The 23,607-nt window shown below is 34.3% G+C and overlaps 1 protein-coding gene across 6 annotated transcripts in view; it reads right to left on the reverse strand.

Annotated features, from left to right (window-relative positions):
* Positions 1–23,607, reverse strand: part of TCF12 (transcription factor 12) — a 328,851-nt gene that overhangs the window by 65,973 nt on the left and 239,271 nt on the right. For all 6 annotated transcript variants that reach the window (XM_031452681.2, XM_031452683.2, XM_031452679.2 and 3 more), the window contains 2 exons: positions 11,688–11,823; positions 7,794–7,846 (listed from right to left, as the gene is read on the reverse strand). In XM_031452681.2, coding sequence (XP_031308541.1) covers positions 7,794–7,846; positions 11,688–11,823 — 189 coding nt within the window. The remainder of the gene's footprint in view (positions 1–7,793; positions 7,847–11,687; positions 11,824–23,607) is intronic.

Below are 23,607 nucleotides of genomic sequence, written 5' to 3' on the forward strand. Positions count from 1 at the left end.
CCAGGATAAAAGATGGTGATTGGGCACATGTATATATAAAATTATAGTAAAGCTGTTTATATCAAAGTCAAGTTATTCAAATATTTTGAACTCAATTGTTTCAAATAAACATTTACTAATGTATCTTTACATACGTTTACTTCTGATTTCATAAACTATCCTGCATATTTATCTAATGTAGTATTTAAATCCTAAAAAAATTATGACATCACTTTATATACTGAGGCTCTTCCACTATCCTAGTCAGGTAAAATTTGAGGCAAATAATGGCTGTAAAGTTTCTGTTGATGTGCCCAGGGCCTTAAAGAAATGATGATGGGACTTATGAATATCAGGTGAAGGAACTAAAAAACAAATAAAAAATAGGGTACAGGCCTAAAAAATATTTAATTATATTTATTTTGTTTCTATTTGGGTCTGCTTTCCATAGGAAGTACATTTATGAAGAAGGTAAGAATATATCTACTTTAGGCATATACTTATGTTAAGTCTAATGTAGGGGTTGGCGAATTATAGCTGTAGGCCAAGTTTTATTGGAACACAGTCATGCCCATTTATTAATATATCATCTGTGGCTGCTTTAATGCTCCAATAGCGGAGCTCAACAGTTGTGACAGAGATTGTCTGACCCACAAAGTTGAACGTACTTAGTACATAATCCTTTACACAAAACGTTTGCTGACCCCTGGACTAGTACATTGAGAAAGAGTAGAGACACAGGTTATAGCAGCAGGTTCTAACAAAATTTCCAAAACATAATTTCAATTTGGAGTGTCTTAATTTATTCCTTCTTTCCTATACTTGAAGGACTAATCCTTATGGTATTAGATAAAAAACAAAACAAAAAAACTTCATGGTTTTACTGATGTGGAACAGCCCAACAGTGGGCTTAAAGTTTGAAGGCATTTATAAAGTCAAGTCAACCTCATATTCTTTAAAAATCATACAGATAACACATACATAAACACACACACACACAGGGTCTTTTCCTACATGTGGTTTGTGAAGTCACAAAGATCTAAAATGTTAGCAGCTGAGTTCAATAAATCATAAAAGCTGGTTGTGAAATTCAGCCAGTTTTTTTCTGCTTTAAGAGAAATAGGTTGGAAAATGACAAGTATCACTGTGGTTGTACCATCACATCAATACAAACAATTGAATACACAGGACTCACTCACTGGTTATTTTTCCTTCTTTTATTTTTTTTCTTAAAGTTGAAATTAGATCAAAGACAGACTGGCTTGTCACAAAAATGAACATCTTAGAACTATGGATTAAAAGCCCATTATCTACACTGATACAATTCTGATACTGTTCTGAACAGTAGTTACTGTCAGCATAAACAGTGGCTATTTCTTCCTATTAATGTATGAAGAAAATCTTTCATTCAATGACCAAACTGAATATAAGTTTGGAATAGAACCATTCCCTTTATATACTAAGATTTCTCCAATACACTGACCTATAAGGTCACAGAAAGATTCGTCCACTTTGGAAATTTTATACTGCAGTAGCCTTCAAACAGAGAAGCTTATCCAACAGTCATAAACGAGAAACACTAAGTACCTAGTTGTTATGTAGCCTCTAGGCTTGTCTGCTAGTGGAGCTAAATACCTATTCCAACTCATGTTCGGGAACTAGAATCTTCACTTGACGAAGTTCTGCTGAAGCTGGTGCTGCGTGTGAATACTGCTTATTCCAGAATCACTAGGATTCTCGCTGGTTAAGGGCCTCAGATAATCGTCTATAAACACACTGTTACCCTAGCTTCGTAGTGACTTCCACTGGATACTCCCTTTGAGAGTATTCTACTTTCCGGTCATTGTGCTATTTTTGTGGACAAACTGGAGGTAACAGTTCCTCTATAGTTCTAACCCTTGACCTTTTTCTTGTTAGTTCAGATAACCACTAATCTTTTAAGTGGTAATTTTCCAAGCTAGTCATTTCTACCAGCCCCAGAAAGTTGTATTTGTCTTCTCTTTCCTATTAAAAAATAACTCCTCATTTTAGCCACTCCTGGGATTTAATATTCTGACTTTTCTATTTAATATTCTTACTAATTCTGTTTCATATGTACCTGAAAATGCTAGATCACTGGACATGTGTAGCTGTCTTTGTGGTTTAGGAACACCACTGAATATCTCCAATCATCTCAAGGGGTGCCCCTAAAATATCAAATTTAATACTAAAAATGACCCAAAAATTCATATTAATTAAAAAAAAAATCCATTCCTAACAAATAAGATCCCATAAAAGTTTGGGAGAAAGGAAGGCTCATTTCCTAAACTAGAGTCAATTACCAATCCAAAGGCTACAGAGAATTCTGTACCTGTCTGCAGCAAAGCAGGAAAAAGTGGTGTCTAAGCTACTTTGATTCGTCTCAGAAACTATAACAAAGTTCCTTATGAGGGAAGAGTTAGAAAAAGAATTTTTTTTGATGGCTGGGGAGGTAAAATACGCTTTGAGAGTTTAACTCAAAAACTCTCAAAAAATTAGAGCAAAGAAATTATCCGATAATTTATTACAGCTTTTGAGAGAAAATATACACACAGACAGAGGACAAAGGATGGCATGACATTTGATTAAGAAACAAATAGATTGTGTCATCAGCTCATGTATGGGACTGCAAACTAGTTGTGTTCACAATGGGTAAGACATGCCATTGTGATGCAGAGGATGATGATGTTCAAAAGATATTTTCAAATGCTATTATTGAACAAGATCACAACTTTAGGAATTTGGGTCTAAAGGCATTCTGAAATTTGCCTAGATATTTACTTTCTGGTGATAAAAATCTTCAGAGTGTCTCACTTTTTACTTAAGGATCCTGCATCATATTAAAAACAAAAAGGGATCTATGCTTGGAAATACTAACATCAAGTTAAGAAATAAATAGAGAACAACGAAACTTCTCTCCTTCTGAGAAATGCTTCAGAGGGCCATAAAGATGTTTAACCAATGATAAAATAAAGGGGAAAAAGAGACTCATGATAGTTTAGGGAACAAAAATGAATTAGTATGAGTGGTAGGCAACAAATTTCCCCTCCTTTCAGGTTCTTTTTCTGAAAATGAATGCTTTCTAAACAATAATAGCAGCTATAATTTACTACTTACTCACTATGTATCAGGCACATACATTACAAATATAAGTAAATACTTTTTTCTTTTACCGTAGTATTTATCCCTCCTTAAGTTTTCCAACTCTTTCTTGATTATCAACAAAATCTGGCAGAAATGAAATGCTAAAATTCCTTTAAATTTCAGGCTGTAGTGGTAGGAACTAAAAAAAATAAAGGAATGTTTACTGAGTGTCCATTATACACCAGGCACATGTTAGGCACATAATACCCTCGTACTAACATCTGAGATAAGCATTACTATTTATCTCCTTTTATAAATAAAAACTTGGTATTTAGAGAACTTAAAAGCAATTGCTCTAAGGTTACAAAGCAGAAAGCAGCTGAGGCCAGATAAAACCCATCTGCTTGACTAGGAAGTCTACGCTTTTCTACATCATCCTTTCAGATGGTGGTAGGTTGACTAATAAATTTGATCAAGAAAAACATAACAGACAGAATAAACTATTTTAAACTTAACATACTAAATGAGATATTTTATGAGTAAACCAAGATACACAGTATGTTTTAACATTCAAAATAAAAAGAAAATGGTCTTTGATATCAAATTAGGTTGTAATCTTGGCTGTATGTACAATCTTGGGCAAGTTACTTAATATCTCTGAGTCTCAATTTTCTCATTTGTAAGAAGAGTGTATTAGTTATCTTACATGTTTATGTGGCAAAGATGAAAGATTATGATGATACAGATAATAGCACAGATCCTCACACATGTAAGATACAGAGTAATGTTGAGGTTGTAAAGGATGCTAACAAATATATTGTGCAAATGTTTTGATTTTTCCCACAAATTACTAAGAAAAAAACACAATTGCCCCCAATCCCAACCCAGTGCTTCAAAGTTTCCTTAAATGTTTTATCTTAATAAAAACCTGACATAGATTGGAAAAAAAAAAAAGCAGCTGATGTACACACAAAGAACAAAGACTACAGTTGGCGGTTAGAGAAGGAAAGGGAAGATTCAGAAACCCTAAAAAGGAAACCACCTCACAAAGCCAAAGTACACCCATGCCTTCAGAAAGACTCCCAGATAACCTTAACAGCTACAAACGCCTCCTATTATCCAGTGCCCAGGATACTTAAGGCTTTTAGCCAGGGTAGACCACTATGACAGTTTATCCTTTTCATATCTGAGCTGGCGTTATGTGATCCTCAGTCACCTCTGGAATGGGAGAGTGGGACTGCTACAGGAAAGGATAAAGGCGGTATTTGGTGTAGAACTCAGTAGTGCTGTAATTCCGAATGTGGTCTGAGAATGTCTATTTTTTTCATATGTCTATGCTTTTTATCTGTATGAACTACTACTAATCTTCCCAGACACAGCTCAAATGTTAACTCCCGAGGCCATTAGTACTTCTCAAGGCAGGGCTGATTCTACCTACTCTATTCCAGAGTACTTGGCATACACCTCTATTTGCCTCCCTGAAATATATATAATTAATTCACTGGATGCATGTTTCTCACACTAGATAGTAGGTTCACCACAGGCAATGATGGTGTGTATATATATTTGAATTCAATGTCCAGTCATCATTCTATCTTTGTTGCTACAGAAGTTCACTTTGTTCACTATTTTAACCTGTCTAAAGAAATAACTGGAAAACTTGATGTGCTTCAGAAGACTATTTCTTCATCAGTAGGAAGAAAACTATATCCATTATACCTTTCAGTTATGTATTGAACATATTAATTTTAAAACCCTAAGAATGTAGCATTTGAGACCTGAAAGGAACTTCAGACTTCCCAGTCCAAACTTCCTAAGGGCTGACTGACAAGTCCATGGCCAACACCAATCAATAACTAAAACAGCAGATTTGAGCAGTTCATTCTCTTGCCCTTACTGACCATACTGCTTCAGTAATGTCAATACACCCTTATCAGACCTTCATTCACAGACAGAAGTTACTATTCACTTGTTCTACAGAGAAGAACAGAGGAGCTAAGGTTTGTACTTATGATATCTAAATATACATCATGGCTTATAAAAAGAAAAGGCCTCCAACCAATGCTCTATGGTCAAATTATGTAGATCATCAATGCTCTGCATGTCAGGCAACCGTGCCTATTATTTTTCTAGTGATATGAGCAGTGGAATATAATCTAGCTCTTTCATTCTTTCTTTAGTAAAGGTAACATGCATTTTACAGATGACTAAAGACAGCCTGGACAAGCAGCAAACTGTGATATCTGAGATGTTACTGTCAAGTTTCTAGTATGGGAAGCAGGATATTCAAATAATCATGAAATAAAATATACACAGTCCATTTTCAAAAAAGAATTCACATTGTTAAAGGCCTATGAATTACATATGTTTCACTAAAACCACTCAAAGAGAAAACCATTACTTTAAATTCCCATTTGTTTTAAATACCAAAAAGGTAAGTAGTGAAACCACATATGCTCTCAGAAGTTTATTATTTTGGTATTAATTATAAAAGTACCTGTTTTTAAAGTTTAAAGAAAATTTTCTCTTTTAAAAACTTGAGATTTCAACATGATTTAATCTAAAATATACTTTCCATTAATTAAAATGCATTTATCATTTATATATCCTTAACAGCATTCAATATATTTAAGCACTATTTTCAGCATAGTTCCAAAGCAGTATGATCATGTTTGATGCTGATGTGAAGTACAGAATTGAACATAATGATTTCTACTATTTTCTGTACTAATATGTAATAAATCTCAAATAAAGAAGCTAGTAATATAATATACAAGTTGGCCTGGCTTGTGAAATTTCCCAATGGTTCTCAAAGAAATCAAAGTTTCATCAGAATTCAGTCACTTTCTCCTTCTCTAGGGCTTGTCCTTAATACCTGAGACAATATAGAGAACTATCTCCAGGTTATGATTAGGATTATAAGGAACATGGTGACCTCCAGTGTCTATTCTGTTTCCAGGATGTTGTCCATTTTGCCCTTTTGTTTTAAAAAAATGAAAGAATTATGAAATATCAAAAATATACTTTCTTAAAATTAATGTCATGCAAAGAAATGAGATAAACCTTTCATTCGCTAATTTTTTTTTCACTTTGTGTAGTTCTACTAAATATTAATATGTAATTTAACTATTACTCTCACAGAATTATAGCAATAAGTTACCAAAAAAACCTGCACAGTTACATGTTTAAGCAATTCTGTCAGTTTTAAATATGATTTCTGTTAATCTAGCAGAAATCATGTTATACTGTTGAACCACCTACCCCTGCACAGCACACAACTGTTAAAATGTAAATTACCCAACTATTTTTAGCTGTTGCTGAAAAAAAAATCCTGTCTTCGGGAATAATGATTTGAGGCATTGTGTTCATTTTGTTTATCAAGCAGCTATTCAGCCTCTAGTGGGTCCAAGTGCTTATGCAAGCAAAAGCTTTTAAGAATGCCTGCAGCTGCAATCCAACCTTCCAGGTAGGCTGCAGGTTCAGAGCACAGCTGCCCTAGGCTGCATAAAACTCAGATCCATCTGGAACTGAGTTTCAAAGAGGATTTCAAATTCGAGTTTTCATGTATCACATGGAAGAGAAGGTGGGGGAAGAACATAGGAAAGAAGGAAGGCAAACAACCAAAAAGATGATATCTCTACCTCAGCCTTAATGAAAAATAAAAACCTCAGACCCATGCGGCTCCTTCTAGACTACTACTTGCCAAGCCGGATATCCATTCAGTGTATACTTCGATGAGCTGTGACTCATCCAGCAGCACCTGCGCCCATGTGTTAAGTACTGCCAAATAAAAGCCCAACATCCATTTACACAACAAAGAGATGTACCCTACAAGGAATGGGGCCTCAATCCAAAAGCCTCACTCCCTATTTGTTTCAAGCAAAGGGAGAGGGGAAAAAAAAATCTCCCCTCCTCACACCAGGGATTTTTAAAATGTAGGTGGATTTATGATGTAGGTTCATTTACAAATACTTTTACTCTTTAAAAGAATGAAGTATATTTAATAGCACAAACACCCCTACAGCATTAGATTATCATGGACATTAATGACTGTTCACCAAACCTTTCCAACCTCCTTCATGAAAGCTCTTTATTCTCAAAGGATACATTTTTGAGCAAAGAGGGATCAACAAACTAGTTGCTTGAAAGCTTTCCTGATGCTAGGCTGAAGTTAGGAAAGGCTTAATGAAGGCTTTAAAATCCACAAGGGCTTCACAATGAACATATGACTTGGTGATTTATGCATATTAATAACCTCAGTCCTACTGAGGCAAGCTGAGCCGAACATGTCCTCCGAATCTTAATGTCTTTAGCTCCATTGGGATTATTACAAATGTAAATTTCTGAGATTCTCAGCTATTAATCTCTGTCTGTCCTCCTGTTCAGCAACATAATGACTAATTAAACATCAAAAGACCTGTACAGGAGATCTTCTTTGACAGCTACCGGCCTAGTCCTTTCCCAAGAGAGGAATTCAAGTGACAGGGACATGGAGTAAAAGCATATGAGTGAACTACAAATCACTGCAGAGAAATCTAAAACCCTAAGACTGAATTCAGATTTAACTCAATCAATGATTCCGTTAAGCAGAGAATTGTTAGTATGTGAAACGTGCCTACTGACACCAACCGAATGTATCCTTAGAGCCAGCAAATACTGAATATTTGAATTCAGTTTGTTTACCACAAAGTAAAAAAAAAATCAGTACTTACAGAAGAAGGCAAACCAGGAGGCACCTTTCTGACTTTCTTTGCTTGCAAAGGATCTGCACATGGAAACAGTATATTTAATCAGCATTTATATTACAAAAGTTCAGACTTCAAATGAGCAGAAAAGAATTTTTCTTCCTAGTATTTTTCTTGTTTTCCAGTATTTAGGAGTAAACAAGAGAATACAGGGATGGGGGCTTCATTCTTTCTAACTGCTCCCAGTGCAAAACAGGTTCTCCTAACGAAGTATATATTCTGAAATAAACATATTTCATAAATCTGAGAAGATGACAGCAGACAAAGGAAAACAAGAGAGAAAATAACAAACCAAATAAGCACGTGTGTGAAAAGGGAATTAATATTTCTTAAATACTTATTATGTGTTAGGCTCCATACTAGGCATTTTACATAATTTTTCTCAGTTTCACCTCCAGAGGGCCATTTGGTGCAACAGGTCACTTTAATAGTATGACTCCTTAAGAGAGATAAAATTTAGTGTCCATATCACACTGAAAATTTGGATTAAAAGCATATTAAATTGACTAAAATCTAATGCTATACTACAAATTATTTTAAGTTAAAAATTTGAAATAAAATTTAATAACTGAAAAATTATAATATCGAAGTTATGCCATATACACTATCAAATAAGGACACTGTCATTTACAGTATCATCCTGAAAGTATTTTAAAAGAACATTTACTCTAACAATGTGTAGTTAAAACGGCAACTTCAGCGCTAATTATTGTACAATTTATCCTTGGATTTTTGTATTTATATCCAAGAGATAAATTATTTATTAATATAAATGAGAACATGAGTATTTTCATATACCTAACCAGCCTCAGTTGGTATTTTAATTTTACTTATCTGTAAAATTTTAAATCTAAAACTTGTGTTATTTATTATAAAAAAATGGAACTAAGTGCAGCTTTCCAATCTTACACAAATAATGGATCAAATTCAGGATTTTCGGAGGCATTCACTATGAAGAAGAGAGAATACATAAGAAGGGTGATATTTAGCACAATGTTCTTGAAAACTAAAAACTGGAACCATAAAAACGGTATTTTCCTGGGTCATAAATGATATGATGCAATAAGACAAGCAGTTGTTTAAGAATGAAACCCATTTACATTGAGGCTGGGAATCTTTATAGTGAATATCCCAAGAGGCTGTAAAGCTAAAAAAGCAACTTCATAAGTAGCATGGGGAAAATTTTACACAATAAAAATGGGAAAAAAACATTCATTAGCAGCTAAGTCTTTACCCCAATAGGCAACCTGTATTTCCTGAAAACAGAAGAGCCAGAGATAAACATTTGGCACACTCTGAAATTATAAAACTTAGAGGCAATATTTCTGTTCTTTGTGAGGCTTTTCTAAAACCCAACTCTTCACAACAAATACAGTACCCTTGAAGCAAAAACCACACTCTACACCAAGAGTCAACTGAACTGTTCTATCAGTGTGGAGCCCATCACTCTGTTCTGGGGTAACTGCCAGTAGAAGATGTTGCTATTTAGATTAGGACAGTTTCTCCCTGCCGTGGGAATGGAAATTTTTTCTTTTACATTTTTAATCTCATTATTAGCTGCCACTGTACAATTACATACATAATGTTGGATTCAAAATCATGAATTTGGGATTCACAGTTCACTTTCGGGAGGCTGCAAAGCATAACAGTTAAGAGAGTAAGCTAGGTGGATTCAAATTCAGCGCCATCATACAGCAGTTACGTGAGCTTGGGCAAGTTATCACCTCTTTGAACTTTAGTTACCTACAATAACCTCTTGAAGTTATTGCAATAAATATAATACGTGAAAGATGACCAGGGCTCTGCCTAACAGAAAGTGACACAATAAACTTTAGCCATTATTACATTTATATTAAAATCTGTAGCGAAATTATTATAAATTAGTTAAGTGAGATACTGTTTTGCAGAATGATTTTCTAAAGCATCTAAATAGCCTGGAAAGGGGGAAGGATATATATAGCTCAGTGGTAGCGTGTATGCTTAGCATACACAAGGACCTGGGTTCAACCCCTAGTGCCTCCAATAAAACAAACAAACAAATAAGTAAATAAATAGCTTGAAAAGATACTAAAGTTGGTATAGACTATCTCTGAAGTCCCTTCAGAGCTTTATGAATAACAAAGTTTTTAAGACTGAGAAGTAACAATGAAGACTAATATTCACTAAATGGTATTCACACAGGAGATGGGCCTCCCTGGGTACCAAGCCTTGGCTAAGTTACTTAGCTTCCTGGGTCTTGGTTCCTTATTTGTAACATGAGTTTAATATTATAACCTCAGAGAGCTTCTATAGAGATGTAATAATATATAGAACACAGTATACCTGGCACAGAAGAGACAATCCATAGTACCTATCATTATCATAATCAAAATGAAAATGAAGAATATATATTTTAAGTTTTGGAAAGCTTGAGTTTCTAATGAAATCCACACCCTCCTTCCTGGATATTTCAACAGTTCATTTCTTCCCCGCATTTTTAGTAATCGTATATTGGTCTACATTAGCGCTTTCTGTCATGTGTGCTCACACAGCACACTAACAAGGTGTTGTTCTAGAGTGATGCTGATACATCTAGACTCAAAAGAACATTCTCACCCTGACTAACTGATTTGGTGGGAAACAAAAGTGGAGACTGAAAATGCTACTCTAACTTACCGTTTCCTTAATAACAAAAAGTATATTGGTCTAAATTATCTGGGCTTACTCCAACAGTACATACACTAAACCACCCATAATACTGAGAGGTGGGCACATATAACCAGACTCTCTATGCCTAATACGACAATCCATCATTGTGCCCTTTTATGCATACTCTAGACCCAAAGGTGAGGGATATTTTACCAAACTTTAGGTTTGCCAGAAGGTAATTATATAAACTAGATGCAGTCAACAAGTATTTGCAGAATAAATAACTGGGACATATTTTCTTTTGGTGGACTATGTTTCTTTTAGAAGTTGGCCTATCCTTAACATAAATATGCTTTACAAATTTAATTTCCTTATATAAAGGATTCTTTGTTAGGAATAACCAAAAATTCCCACATTTAAACACTGATTGGATAGGGTGTCAAAGTATACCTGAAGCTTACTGTAAGCAGCAACAGAAAGCAGACTGGACTGGTTAGGCTACATATAAGACATGAAAGAAGGAAGCTAAAGAAAGCGAGAGTTGCATGCTTTGATAGTTACTGAGTTTCCTTTTGAGGTGATGTTTTGGAACTAGGTAGAGATGATGGTTGCATAGCACTGTGAATATACTAAATGACTGACTTGTACACTTTAATATGGATAATTTTATGTTAATTTTACCTCAGATTTTTAAAAAGTGGGAGTAGAGCAATTAATATGCAAAGAACACTGGACTTGGAGTCAGAAAATCTTACATTTTATCCTGTGTAAGACACCTACTAGTTATATGAATATGTCCTCTTTTGAGCCTCAATATTATGTTAAGTCTAGTATTATGTTCACTGACTAGCAGGGCTGCTGTATTGACGAGATGAGAATGCATACTATAAAATCACTTTGTAAAATAAACTGTTCAGCATTGTATCAAGTTTAGTTAAGAAAAAGGTATTAATATTAGCACCTGATATTTTTATTATAAGAGGAAAAACTAGTTTCATTTTTTAAAGTACTGTTTTTCATTATTAAGTTCCTCTTATACTGATGACCAAATAAAAGTATTAAGTTGTTTATTAAGTATCTGATATAGTATTTTACGCTAATGAGCCCTTATATTATCATGATATCCAAGAAATCAAATTTCTTCTAATTAAAATTATAGCCAGAAGTGTAGACTATGCAGGGGTGGTGGAAAGAAACATTTTTAAGATGGGATTTGTCATGTGATACACTTACCAAGTGCTGCAGAGTCATGGAGTGGTCTTCTCCTGGAACTTGTGGCAGAGAATGAGTAGTATGGTGTCCCAGGTTTTCCGGAAGAAGAGAGCTGTGCTGGGCTTCCAAGCCCTAGATCTTGTCTCAGGAGACTAGACTATAAAATAAGGCCAAGGAAACAAGTTATCTTCTCACTGATAATGGACCCAAACCTGAAAATGTCATCGCTTCTGAATTATTTATAGTAACTTCAACAATGCCTTCAATTTAGGAAGCATACAAGCACTTAACTGAATTCTATTAGACAGTTTGTTTAAACCTGTATTTTCTTTTCTTCCCTATCCTCATGTTGTTGGCTTTCTAGTAATTATGTAGATCCACACAATCTTAGGGTTGAAAGACACTTTAGTTACTATGTTGTTCTACTCTTTAATCACCAAGAACATTTTTGACAAATGGTCAGCCAGTCTTTGCTTGAAAGCTTCCATGACCACGCAAGGTAGTCAGTTCCATTCTTTCTCCATTCCTTTTTTCTTTTCTGGAGCGCTCTCATTGTTTGAAGAGTACCGATATTTTTTAAGTCTAGCCATTCTCATTATCTTCAACTGTGTCTCATGACATGGTTTGAATGTCCTCCTCATCATCCCTGACACAAACCTCTAGATTTATTTTCTGATCGTCAAAGGAATGGAGAACAATGCCCCAGATACAGCCTTACCAGTGCATACTACTAAATTTCAACAACCCATTTGTGCTAGTTAGCTTATACTGAGAGGTTAAGAGTGATCAGACCCAGATACTCTTTATTGTATATGATGCTATTAAGTCATGTCCCTCCAATGGCTTCCATGTTCAGTCTGCATTTTTTGGTTCCAAGTACAAGACTTAACATTTATCTCTGATAAAATTCATCTTGTTATATTTGATCCATAATAATCATTCTTTTCATTTTTAGATTCTGAGTCTGTCAACCAATATATTTGCTAGACTTTCTAGTATCTGGGCATAAATACTGTGATAACAAAAATGGAACATCAGGATACCAGTGACATCATGAGACTGTCAAGTACTTCCCTGAAACCAGAGATTCAGCAGTCCTGACCTACCAGCCCAGTGACTACTATAAAGCAAATGAAATTAATTTGGAAGAATCTGCTTCCAAGTTTTCTGGTAGCCGAGGGAAAAGAAAACCTCAATTGGAAAGGGTATTGGATACATTTGAGAAGATGCTCTCAAATGAAAAGAGCTGTGATTCCTCTGATAAGTTTACCATCCTCTTACCGCACATTTAATATCCCTTACTGCTATCAATGCACTCTTAGTAGCTGTCCTCCAGCCACTGAGTATCATAAAGGTACTGAGAAATGAACCTCAGCCCTCAGCTCTGGCTAGAATCAGTACAACTTTCTAACAGTAGTCACACTAGCCCAGTCACTGCCTCCATTTTGATAAATGAGAAAAACTCTCATTTCAGGTTGTCATATTACTTAATAATCTTAAATAATTTTTATGTTTCAGCTTAAAAAATCAAGGTGGAATCAACGTAACATAAAATTAACCATTTTAATATTTCTTGTAAGTGACATTGAGTATATTCATAATGTGTAACCATCACCGTCTAGTGCAGAACGTGTTCATCACCCCAAAAGGCACACTCATACCCATTCAGCAGTCACTTCCATTGCTCCCCTCCTCCAGCCCCTAACAACCACTAATCTGCCTCTGTCTCTCTGAATTTTCTCATTCTGAGTATTTTATATAAATGAAATCATACAATATGTGACCACCTGCTTTCAACTCTTTTTGGGTATATACTTAAGAGTGGGATTCCTGAGTTACATGGTAATTCTATGTCAAACTTTTTGAAAAATTGCCGAACTGTCTTCCACTTTGATTGTACAATTTTATACTCCCACCAGCAATGTATGATGTTTCTCATTTCTCTGCATCCTTACCAACACTTGTTACTTTCTGGCTTTTAAATTATAGCCATCCTCGTGGGTGTGAATTGGTATCTACTGTGTGCAATTTGCATTTCCCTGGTGACTAATGATGTTGAACATCTATTCAAGGGCTTGATGGTACTTCGTATATCTTCTTTGGAAAATTCAAGTTTATTCAAGTCTTTTGCCCATTCTTGAATTGGGTTGTCTTTCTGCTGCTGTGTTGCAAGAATTCTAAGTTACATTTTGTCTACTAGACCCTTATCAGACATCTGATTTGCAAATACTTTCTCCCATTTTGTAGGCTGCCTTTTCTTCTTGATAATGACCTTTGATGCACAAAATTTTTAGTATTGATCAAGTCTAATTTAGCTACTTTTTCCTTTGTTTCTTGTGCTTTTAATGTTATATCTAAGAATCCACTGCCAAACCCAAGGTAATGAAGATTTATCCCCATATTTTCTTCTAAGAGTTTATAGTTTTAGCTCTAATACTTAGATCACTGATCTACTTTGAGTTAACTTTTGGAGACAGTGTAAGATAGGGATCCAGCTTCTTTTTTTTTGGTATGTGGATATCCAGCTGTTCTAGCACTATTTGTGAAGGAAAACAGTATTTGCTAATTCAGTGGTCTTGGAACCCCTGTTAAAAATCAATTGGTTACAGATGTTTGGGTTTCTATCTGGACTTTCAATTCTGTCACATGGGTCTGTATGTCTACCACATGTCAGTTCCACACTGTTTTGGTTACTGTAGCTTTCTAGTAAATTTAAAAACGAAAGTGTGCATACTCCAACTTTATTCTTCTTTTTCAGTATTGTTTTTGCTATGTGGAATTTCTTGAAGTTACATATAAATTTGAGGATCAGCTTTTCCATTTCTGTAAAAAGATGCCATTGAACTTTTGATAGGGATTGCAGTGAATCTGTAGATTGCTTTGGGGAGTATTGCCATCTTAACAACACTGAGTCTTCCAAGCACCAATGAATGAACGTTGAATATTTTTCCTTTTACTCAGGTCTTCTTTAATTTCTTTCAGCAATAATGCTTTGTAACTTCCAGTGTACAAGTCTTACATCTTGTAGTTAAATTTATTCCTAGGTATTTTATTTTTTGGATACTACTGTAAATGGAGTTGTTTCTTAATTTTACTTTTGGTTTGTTCACTATCAGTGTAAAAAAATAAAACTAACTTTTGTGTGTTGATCTTGAGTCTTGCAACTTTCCCAAATTCATTTATTAGCTCTAATAGTTTTATTGTGGATTCTCTATATAAAAAAATCATATCGTCTGCACACAGGGATAATTTGATAGTTTCCAATTTGGATGTCTTTTATTTATTTTTCTTGCCTAATTGCTCTGTTTAGAATTTACAGTAAAATGCTGAATATAAGTGGTGAAAGTGGACATATTTGTCTTGTTCTTGATCTTAGGGGAAAAAGCTTTCATGCTTTTACCATTGAGCATATTAGCACTGCTGTCTTTTTTTTTTTTTTTTTAATGATCCTTATCAAGTTGAGGAAGTTCCTGCTGATTTGTAGTTTGTGAAGTCTTTTTACCATGAAAGGGTGTTGAATTTCTGTCAGATACTTCTGCATCAAGCAGGATGATCAAGTGGTTTTCCCCTTCATTCTAATCAATGAATGATCAGTTCTTGTATGTTGAATACCCTTACATTCCTGAGCTAAAACCCACTTCATCATGGTGTATAATCCTTTTAATACGCTGCTGATTTTTAGCTTGCTAGTATTCTGTAGAGGAATTTTTATTAATATACAAAAAGGACATTGGTCTGTAGTTTCCCTTTTCCTGTGATATCTCTACCTGGTTTTGTGTCAGAGTAATTCTGGCTTTACTGAATGAGTTAAGAAGTGTTTGAGAAGAATTTTTAAAAAATTCTCATTTAAATGACTGGTAGCATTCATTAGTGAAACCAGGTGGCCCCAGGCTTTGGGAAGATTTTTATTACTGATTCAGTCTCTTTACTTGTTTTACCTCTGCTCAGATTTTTCTATTTCTTCTTGAGTCAATTTTGGTAGTGTGTATATTTCTAGAAATTTGTCCATTGCATCTATATTGCCTAATTTTTTAGCATAGAATTGTTTATAGTATTCTTTTATAATTCTTTTATTTTTGTAAGACTGTAGTAATGCTTCCTATTTTCATTTCTGATTTTAGTAATTAGACTCTTTTTTTCCTAGTATAGCTAAAGGTTTGTCAATTTTGTTAACTTTTCAGGGAATCAACTTTTGATTTGGTTGGTTCTACTATTTTTCTATTTTTAAAAATTTCTGGTCTAATTATTATTTTCTTCTTTCTGATGGCTTTAGGTTTGGTTTGTTTTTCTTTTTCTAGGTTCTTATGGTATCAAGTTAGGTTACTGATTCAAAATATTTCTCCTTTTTTAATGCAGGCATTTTCAACTGCAGATTTCCCCCTGATCACTGCTTCTACTGCATCTCATACAAATATTTTGCTATACGGTCTTTTCATTTTCCTCTGATATTTCATTAAAAAAAAAACCCATTCAACAAGGCTGGAGCACACATGAAGTAATCAATGTATTAAATAAGCCAAAGATCATGCATCTTTCAGAAATGTTTATAATCAAGAAGACAACACTTTCAGACTCCTCAAAAGTTAAATTCTTCTTTGAATAGAGTTGATATCTTCCTTTATAAAGGAGAAAAGTGAGGAAAAGAGGCTTTTAATCACCAGACAATATGATCTGTATATGAAAAGACTGCGTAATATCAATATAATTCCTTAGCATAAATGCACAAATTCTAACAGATTCAACAGAATGGGGAGATTCAACAGAATGGGAAAGAAAGGTGTGATTAACAGGCATAAAGGAGAAATAGTCCCCATCAAGATAATTATCTCCAAGAGAAATGATGCCACTGGAATTGAAAAACAAGAAAATAATCAATACAAACGTAAATAATACTTGTATCCTTTCTATTTCAAACAAACCATTAGAAATGGATCTCTCGATTATGTTATTTATGTGACAGTACTGTGACCCAGGAATCAAGTTATGCTGAAATTTCCATTGTCACATCTGTTTTGTGTTTCTTTTTTGCCTGTGCTAGGCACATTCAACATTCTTCAAATAGCAAATTAGAGTATGCCTAGAGTATGCTAGATGGAATATATTATTACCACATGTTTGAGAGCAGGGGTCATGTACCTTGCAATTTTCCTTTAAACATCACTAGTCTTTTAATAGGATATTATTCCCTGATTAGAGCAAAACTGACTTTCATGATAAAATGTTTTGAGGTGCCAATGAAACTAGTCATTGTACCCATGTAAACAAATAAATACATGAAAGGAGGTGGGCATTCATATATTTCTTAACAGTGCTCCTTTCAACATTTCCCTGGCACATAAATTCTAATGGGCATAAAAGATGATGACTAGTACTAGTGGTCAACAAACCCTGGCCAGCAGGTTAAATTGGGCCTGTTTTGGAAAATACTTTTATTGGAACACAGTCTCACCCACTCATTTATGGACTGGCTATAGCTGTTTCTGTGCTACAAAGGAAGAGTTGAGTAGTTGCAGAGAAGGTATGGTATGCAAAGTCTAAATTATTTATGATGTAGCCCTTTTTAGAAAATGTTAATTGACCCTTATATAATTGATGCCTTGATGGAGAAACAAGAGACTGAGTTTGGGGGATGGTGAAGAAATCTGTCTGCTTAAGTTGTAAAGACAGATAAACTCTTAGATGAGAAAAATGTAGCCATTGAGTTATTTCTTATAAGAAATCAATTAATAGTTACAATAAGAAGTCAATAAATAGTAACAACAATATAATATAATATGCGACTAAGAGACATATAAAATAATCTAAACAGTGAATAGGAAAATGCATTTCTTAAATTCCTATAAGTAGGTGAAATATCTATAAAACCTCTGATGTTCTGAAACAGGATGGGTTTTGGAGTTAGTTACCCTGAGTTCAAATCCTGACTGTAAGATCCTGGGCAAATTATCTAACATTAATGCATCTGTTTTGTTTTCTATATATGATTATATTACTAACTAGCTCACAGGGTTCTAAGTAAATAAGGCTTAAGTAAAAATAAGTAGTATGATTATAGGTCCAAGTGAAAATAGAACTTGATTTCATTTTTTTCTTTCCCAGTGGGTTACCACATTCAAAGTATCACAAAAGAATGAAAATAAAATCAATGACACTTTTTATAGTTGATTTACAATGTTTCAGGTGTACAGCAAAGTGATTCACTTTTATATATATATATTCATTTTCAGATTCTTCTCCATTATAGGCTATTATAAGATGCTGAATATAGTTCCCTGTGCTATACAGTAGGTTCTTATTTATGAATGACATTTTTTATTCTGTTTCCTGGGCACAAACTCTTTCTCCTAAGTAAGGAGACCTCATCTGCTCTGAATCCAAGAATGGCTGAGATACAATTCCCACTGGCTCTGGTAAGATAGGATGTTGGAAATAGAAAAGAGAATAGATAAGCCCCTAGAGAAAGGGTTGACAATTAGAGGCTAAATCCAAAGAGGAGTATGACAGATTCAAACTGTATCAACCTAGACTGAGGATAAACAGAAAAATGCCAACTTATTCTCAAAATGATTCAGCAGAAGTGTGTATATTTGTGTGTATAAACCCACATATAGCATACAGACAAACATATACACACACATATTGAGGGAATGAAAAGGAACGTGTATGCACCAATATGATGTAACGTCAAACGATGATACTTGATTAAGAGTACATGAACGCTCACTGTGTTATTCTGGCACCCTTTCTGTGCGTTAGTAATTTTTCAAAATAAAACCTTGGAGAAAATCAGAATAAATATCAAGGATCCACTACCACACTCTCATATGTACCATTTCAGTTAATATTTATTGCAATCTTATTATTAAGTATTACACAGACAAATTTTATGCTATATAGATAGCAAGCAATGGAACCTAAGGCTGTTTAAGAGGCTCTTTCGATAGTACAGGACTTCTACAACAGTCCAGGAACCCAACTACTATTTATAAGCTTAATTTGAAAAAATGTAAGTGATCTGTAAATAAATTTGTGGATTATAATTCTAAAGTTAAGTTACCTATAGAACACATACTGATAGATTTCTGGACATATGCATTAAATAAAGGAAGAAAAAGAAGAACAAATTTTTTTAGGGAAAAAAGTTTACTTGTTACCAATTTTACTGTTGATAAACTCTTCTCCTTACTATAGACAAGTCCGGGGATGTGGTTAGGAAATACCCTGTCTTCTTGTTCTACAGTGAATATAAATACCAAAAAAGATACACAAGTTCTTCTTGGAAATTACCATTCCCCGTTTTATCCACATCATGATGAATACGATTAGGTAAAGCAAAGGTATGAGAAATTGTTTAACACAAGATGATATTTTTTCCTATTAACTAAAATGAAATGATCAGTACTGTAAGAAACACAAAATAAGTTTAAGATCAGGTTTTTTTTTTTTCTCCACAAGGGCTTGATAATCTAAGAAATAATATCCATTAAACTAATGGTAAATATGATTCAAAAAATCAAGGACTAAATTATATAAGCCTAACATTTTGACATTCTATCACTAATAAAATCATACATTTTTTCTTTATTTGATTCTTTAAATATTTTGGTAAAACTAAAGTGCACATAATAAATGAGTGAATTTTTTCCTAAAATAAAATTACATATCAGCTCATATTATTGATTTTTCTGCCTGCCTAAAACAAATGAGGAGCATTATTGATCTTATCCTAGAGGTATCTCCGGCAAAAAGAATATCCCAGTATCCCAGAGGATATAGAACTAGGCAAAGTAGTTTTATTCTGCCACGCTGTCTTATTCAAAGCAGAATTAGTATTCTGAACTGACATAGCACTAAATTTCTTAACATGTGCTTAGAGAAAAAAAAGTCTTTTCTATAGTCATGTAGAACCTCTATCTGTGAAAAATGTATCTAATTACCAAAGAATAATGAATAAAGGGTTATCCCTGAAACACTAAGATAGTCTCAAATATTGCAGTAAAACCTACAGGAAGTTTCATTTTGAATTACATGTGACAAGCCTCTAGCCTAAATAAAAATCCACATTTTTTTATATGGAACTTTAGTAGCCTATGTGATAAGTTTTTGAAAGTTCTCTCTCCCTTTTAATGTGCTTGAGAAACCCCGACTCTAAGATGTGAACTTGAAAAGCCTATTCAGCATAAATCTTCACAGTGATACTGACCAAAATGTAAGAAGAGGTAACAGTAGTGGGAGTGGCCAACATCATTTATTAATGCAACTTCTTAATTACGTTGGAAGATACTCTGAACACGATTTAATAGGAACAGAGGAAAACGTCCTATATAAAAATGGTGCTGTTAAGTAGCCAGGAGGATTCAAAACCACACTGTAATAATTTGGATATGTATTTTTTTAATTTGGATATTCTTTACCTTAAAAGGGAAACTGTCTGAAATCTTGTTAAACATAGGCTTGCTTCCTCAGAACTACTTTTTACCATTAAATGGCTTGGCCTAAATGCTGCACTACATATACTTCGATATTTAGTCATAGCCAGATTAAATAAGGACCTGATGTCAAAAATTATTATCTTCATTTTATGATTAAAAATTTGAAGTGCTAACTTATCACTAATTTGTTTTCTAGAAAAATAAGATGGAGACTATCTAATGTTATAGTCATGTATTTCAAAACATTTAAAATATTTAATATAGACTCTTGGAAACTCTGCTATTTGTACATTCTACAGAATTCCTTAATTTCATGCCTGTATTACACCCCTGAAATGGTATGCAGTTTTAATACATAAAGGCAAGCAGCTGTTCTCAGATTTGTCTTTTTGTGAGGGGAGTGTACTAATTAATTAAAGAGGCAGAAAGGTATAAAACACAATCAGGATGAAAGAGAGTACATAAACTGTTAAAATTTCTCAGTTGAAATCTTTATCCTGTGCTACGTGCTCCTTTTGTAACCAAGGGAAAAAGAAACAAAATGTTTTAAAAGCAAAATTAGTACAGTATTATCATATTTGCAATTGTTCTTTTCATCTAGAGACATCACAGTACAGTTCAGCTGTAAGTCCATTTGAAGTTTCAGAGCTTATGACAGGGTAACTGAAGAGTGAGGAAGAAGCCTCTCACGCCAAGTCACAATCAAATCAAAATCTCAGAGGGTGAAGGAGAACTCAGGGCAAAATACAAATGTTGGGCTTTAAAAATATATCACTCTTCTGTTAACTTTCTAGAAATCATTAAAAAACAGACTGTAATAAATCTTGAATTTGGAAAACACCGACATTTGTGAAATAATTGTATTATGATGCAAATTCATTTACATTGAAATTCCAGGGATATGTTAGCAATTACCAGCGAGTTGTTAAAGGATTCTATCCTGAGAATCTCATTAGATAGCGATGCAAACTACAGTTGTTATCATTCTGAGAACAAAGGGATCTTGAATGAGTAATCAATAGCAACTGGCAGAAAATGAGACATTAATTATGATCCTCTCTAGTGTTTTGTCTAAGACAAGATTTCATTAAATGCTTTGTGCAACCTGAATAGTTTCAAGTCATTACCAACATTTTGGACAATATCTTAATTGGGGAGGTGGTGGGGGGATGCACAGGGAAACAAAATAAAAGAAAACCTGAGATGCTTCTATTCCTTTCCTGAATCAATAAAAACACACTAGCCATCACTTGCTAACTGTTATGCTCATTCTTTTACAAGTCCCAAATCTTAAAATCTCAACATGGTCTCTTGAAAATTTAATTATCACTTTCTACACTTAAAAGTGTCATGCAGGTTTGAGAAGATAATGACAGTCATCCATCAAATACATCCTGCCAACACAATCAGTCCAATCTTTCTGGTTTAAAAGGAAAAAAGAAAAAAGGAGAGAAAAGAAACTATGTACAATTAAATCAATAAACTTGGTAATTTAAGTTTCTCAATCTTCTTGAATTCTCAGTAAATAGAGGGAAATTTTACCATCTTACTATTTCATTTTCACTAGTATTTTCTCTGAACTGTTCTCCTGAATCCTGCATCAGCCAATGAAAAGATTTCAAAGTAGAAAGACCTGAGATGTACATCAATAAAGATTTCCTGGAAATAAAAGAATTATGAAAAGAAGCAGCTAAAATAAAAATAAAAGCCATTTTAATATATCCAGTATTTAAATAACTGCAAACATGACATAATCCCTCCTTTTAGGATTTTACAGGCTTCCAAAGAATCCTGACTTTCAAAAATGCTATATGGTTATCATGAAGGCAGACTCCCATGAAGTTAGTAGTGAGCATACTCTGTCTTCTTTTGAGTGAGCAGTTTTTCTGACCGTCTGAATTTGGAAACTTCTTTGATAAACAGGGCCCTCAAAGTCTTCCTGCAAAGGTACCACCAGTTAGCCTTTGAGTCTTTTCTTTTGTGAATACAAAAAAAGTCAGCTATGTGAAGTGCTAACCAATACTAGAAAAATAGGAGATAAAGATGTCATTTTCTTTTGCTTTTGTGTAAATGATGTTACGAAGTCCTAAGATTTTCAGTGGAGTTCTAATACTTTGCAGTCTCTCCCTTTTCCTTCAATGCTAGCTTTCACATACAGTAAATGAGTACCCACTCTTCCCGATTCCTTGAATTTTCAAGAATACAATTAAGAGTAACACAAAACCTAACAGAGCACTAGGCCTATAGTTGGGCTTGTAACACTTGTGAACTGAAACACCCCATACTGGATATCTTTTTAAAAATTAAACTTTTTATTTGGGGGGTTTCCAAATATAAAAAAAGAAAAGTAGGAGGAAAAAAAAAAAGTATAGTGAACCTTTATGTACTTTCCCCAGCTTCCACAACTGTCAGCATTCTGCTGCCCTTGCTTCATTTATTCTTTCATCTCTCTTGTTACACCCCCAAACTGACAACAATCCTTAATTATCATGTAATACCCAGTCTGTGGTCATCTCTTTTTTCATTTTCTTTTCCAGGATAGTGTCTAATCTCTAGCTATTATTTAACAGACTTCTTTCACCTAAAGTAAGTTTACAAAAGAAGTAAGTGACTTTTTGAAACAATATTCTCCAACAGCACTGAGTACCACCAAAAATATAATTAGCAAGTTTTTTGGAGGGAATAGAAACAAAAAAACAATGATTTTTTCCCCTGCCAAGTTACCTCTGCATAATCTAACTCTCTCTGGCCTTTTAACTGAAGCAGGAAATTAAAACTGCCTATTGCCTCATACTTGAAAATGAGACATTCCTCTCACAAAACAATTTATTTTACCTCTGCTCCAAACAACTCACAAAGCCCAGAAGCTCACCCTGCAGGCAGCTGATGGCTTGTTACCCTTGCCAAAGTGCTCTTTCCTAGGTCACAAAATTCAAAACACTTTTTGAATGCCTACTGTGTGCCAACCACTGTACATCGCTCTTTCACATGCTATTTCATGAATGAATCACTTCTTTGATAGCTTCAACATTTGATCCAACAGCCAGTTTTGTCTTCCTAACATTCCTAACTCCAACAATTCTCTATCACCATCGAATAATCTATTCCTGAAAAAATGCTGTTAGTCTGGGGAACCACTGGACTTCTGAATTTTTTAAGTCTAATATTCAACTCTGATATAACCCATTCTTACAGCACTATCATGTCCTTATTACTGACTGCTCTTCTACAACATTTATAAACAGAAACCTCAATTACATAGAGCTGAAAGACCAGAAGAGCTCACACCCTGAAACCATAGCAGAGTCTAGTAAGAAGAAAGACTCTCCGTCTTTCCTAGAAAGGACTAAGCCAATGAAAAGCCTTGGACTCTTTTCTACAGCCCTCCCAGCTTCCTTTCCCCACCTCTGTAAAAGCTTCCTCTGTCCCTTGCAGTAGGGGACTTGCATGTGGCTCACCATGGTTGCAGATTCTGAACTGCAGTTTTCTGCTGATCCTGAATAAATCCA

This window comes from Camelus dromedarius, chromosome 5 (assembly GCF_036321535.1).
Source record: "Camelus dromedarius isolate mCamDro1 chromosome 5, mCamDro1.pat, whole genome shotgun sequence".
NCBI lineage: Eukaryota > Metazoa > Chordata > Mammalia > Artiodactyla > Camelidae > Camelus > Camelus dromedarius.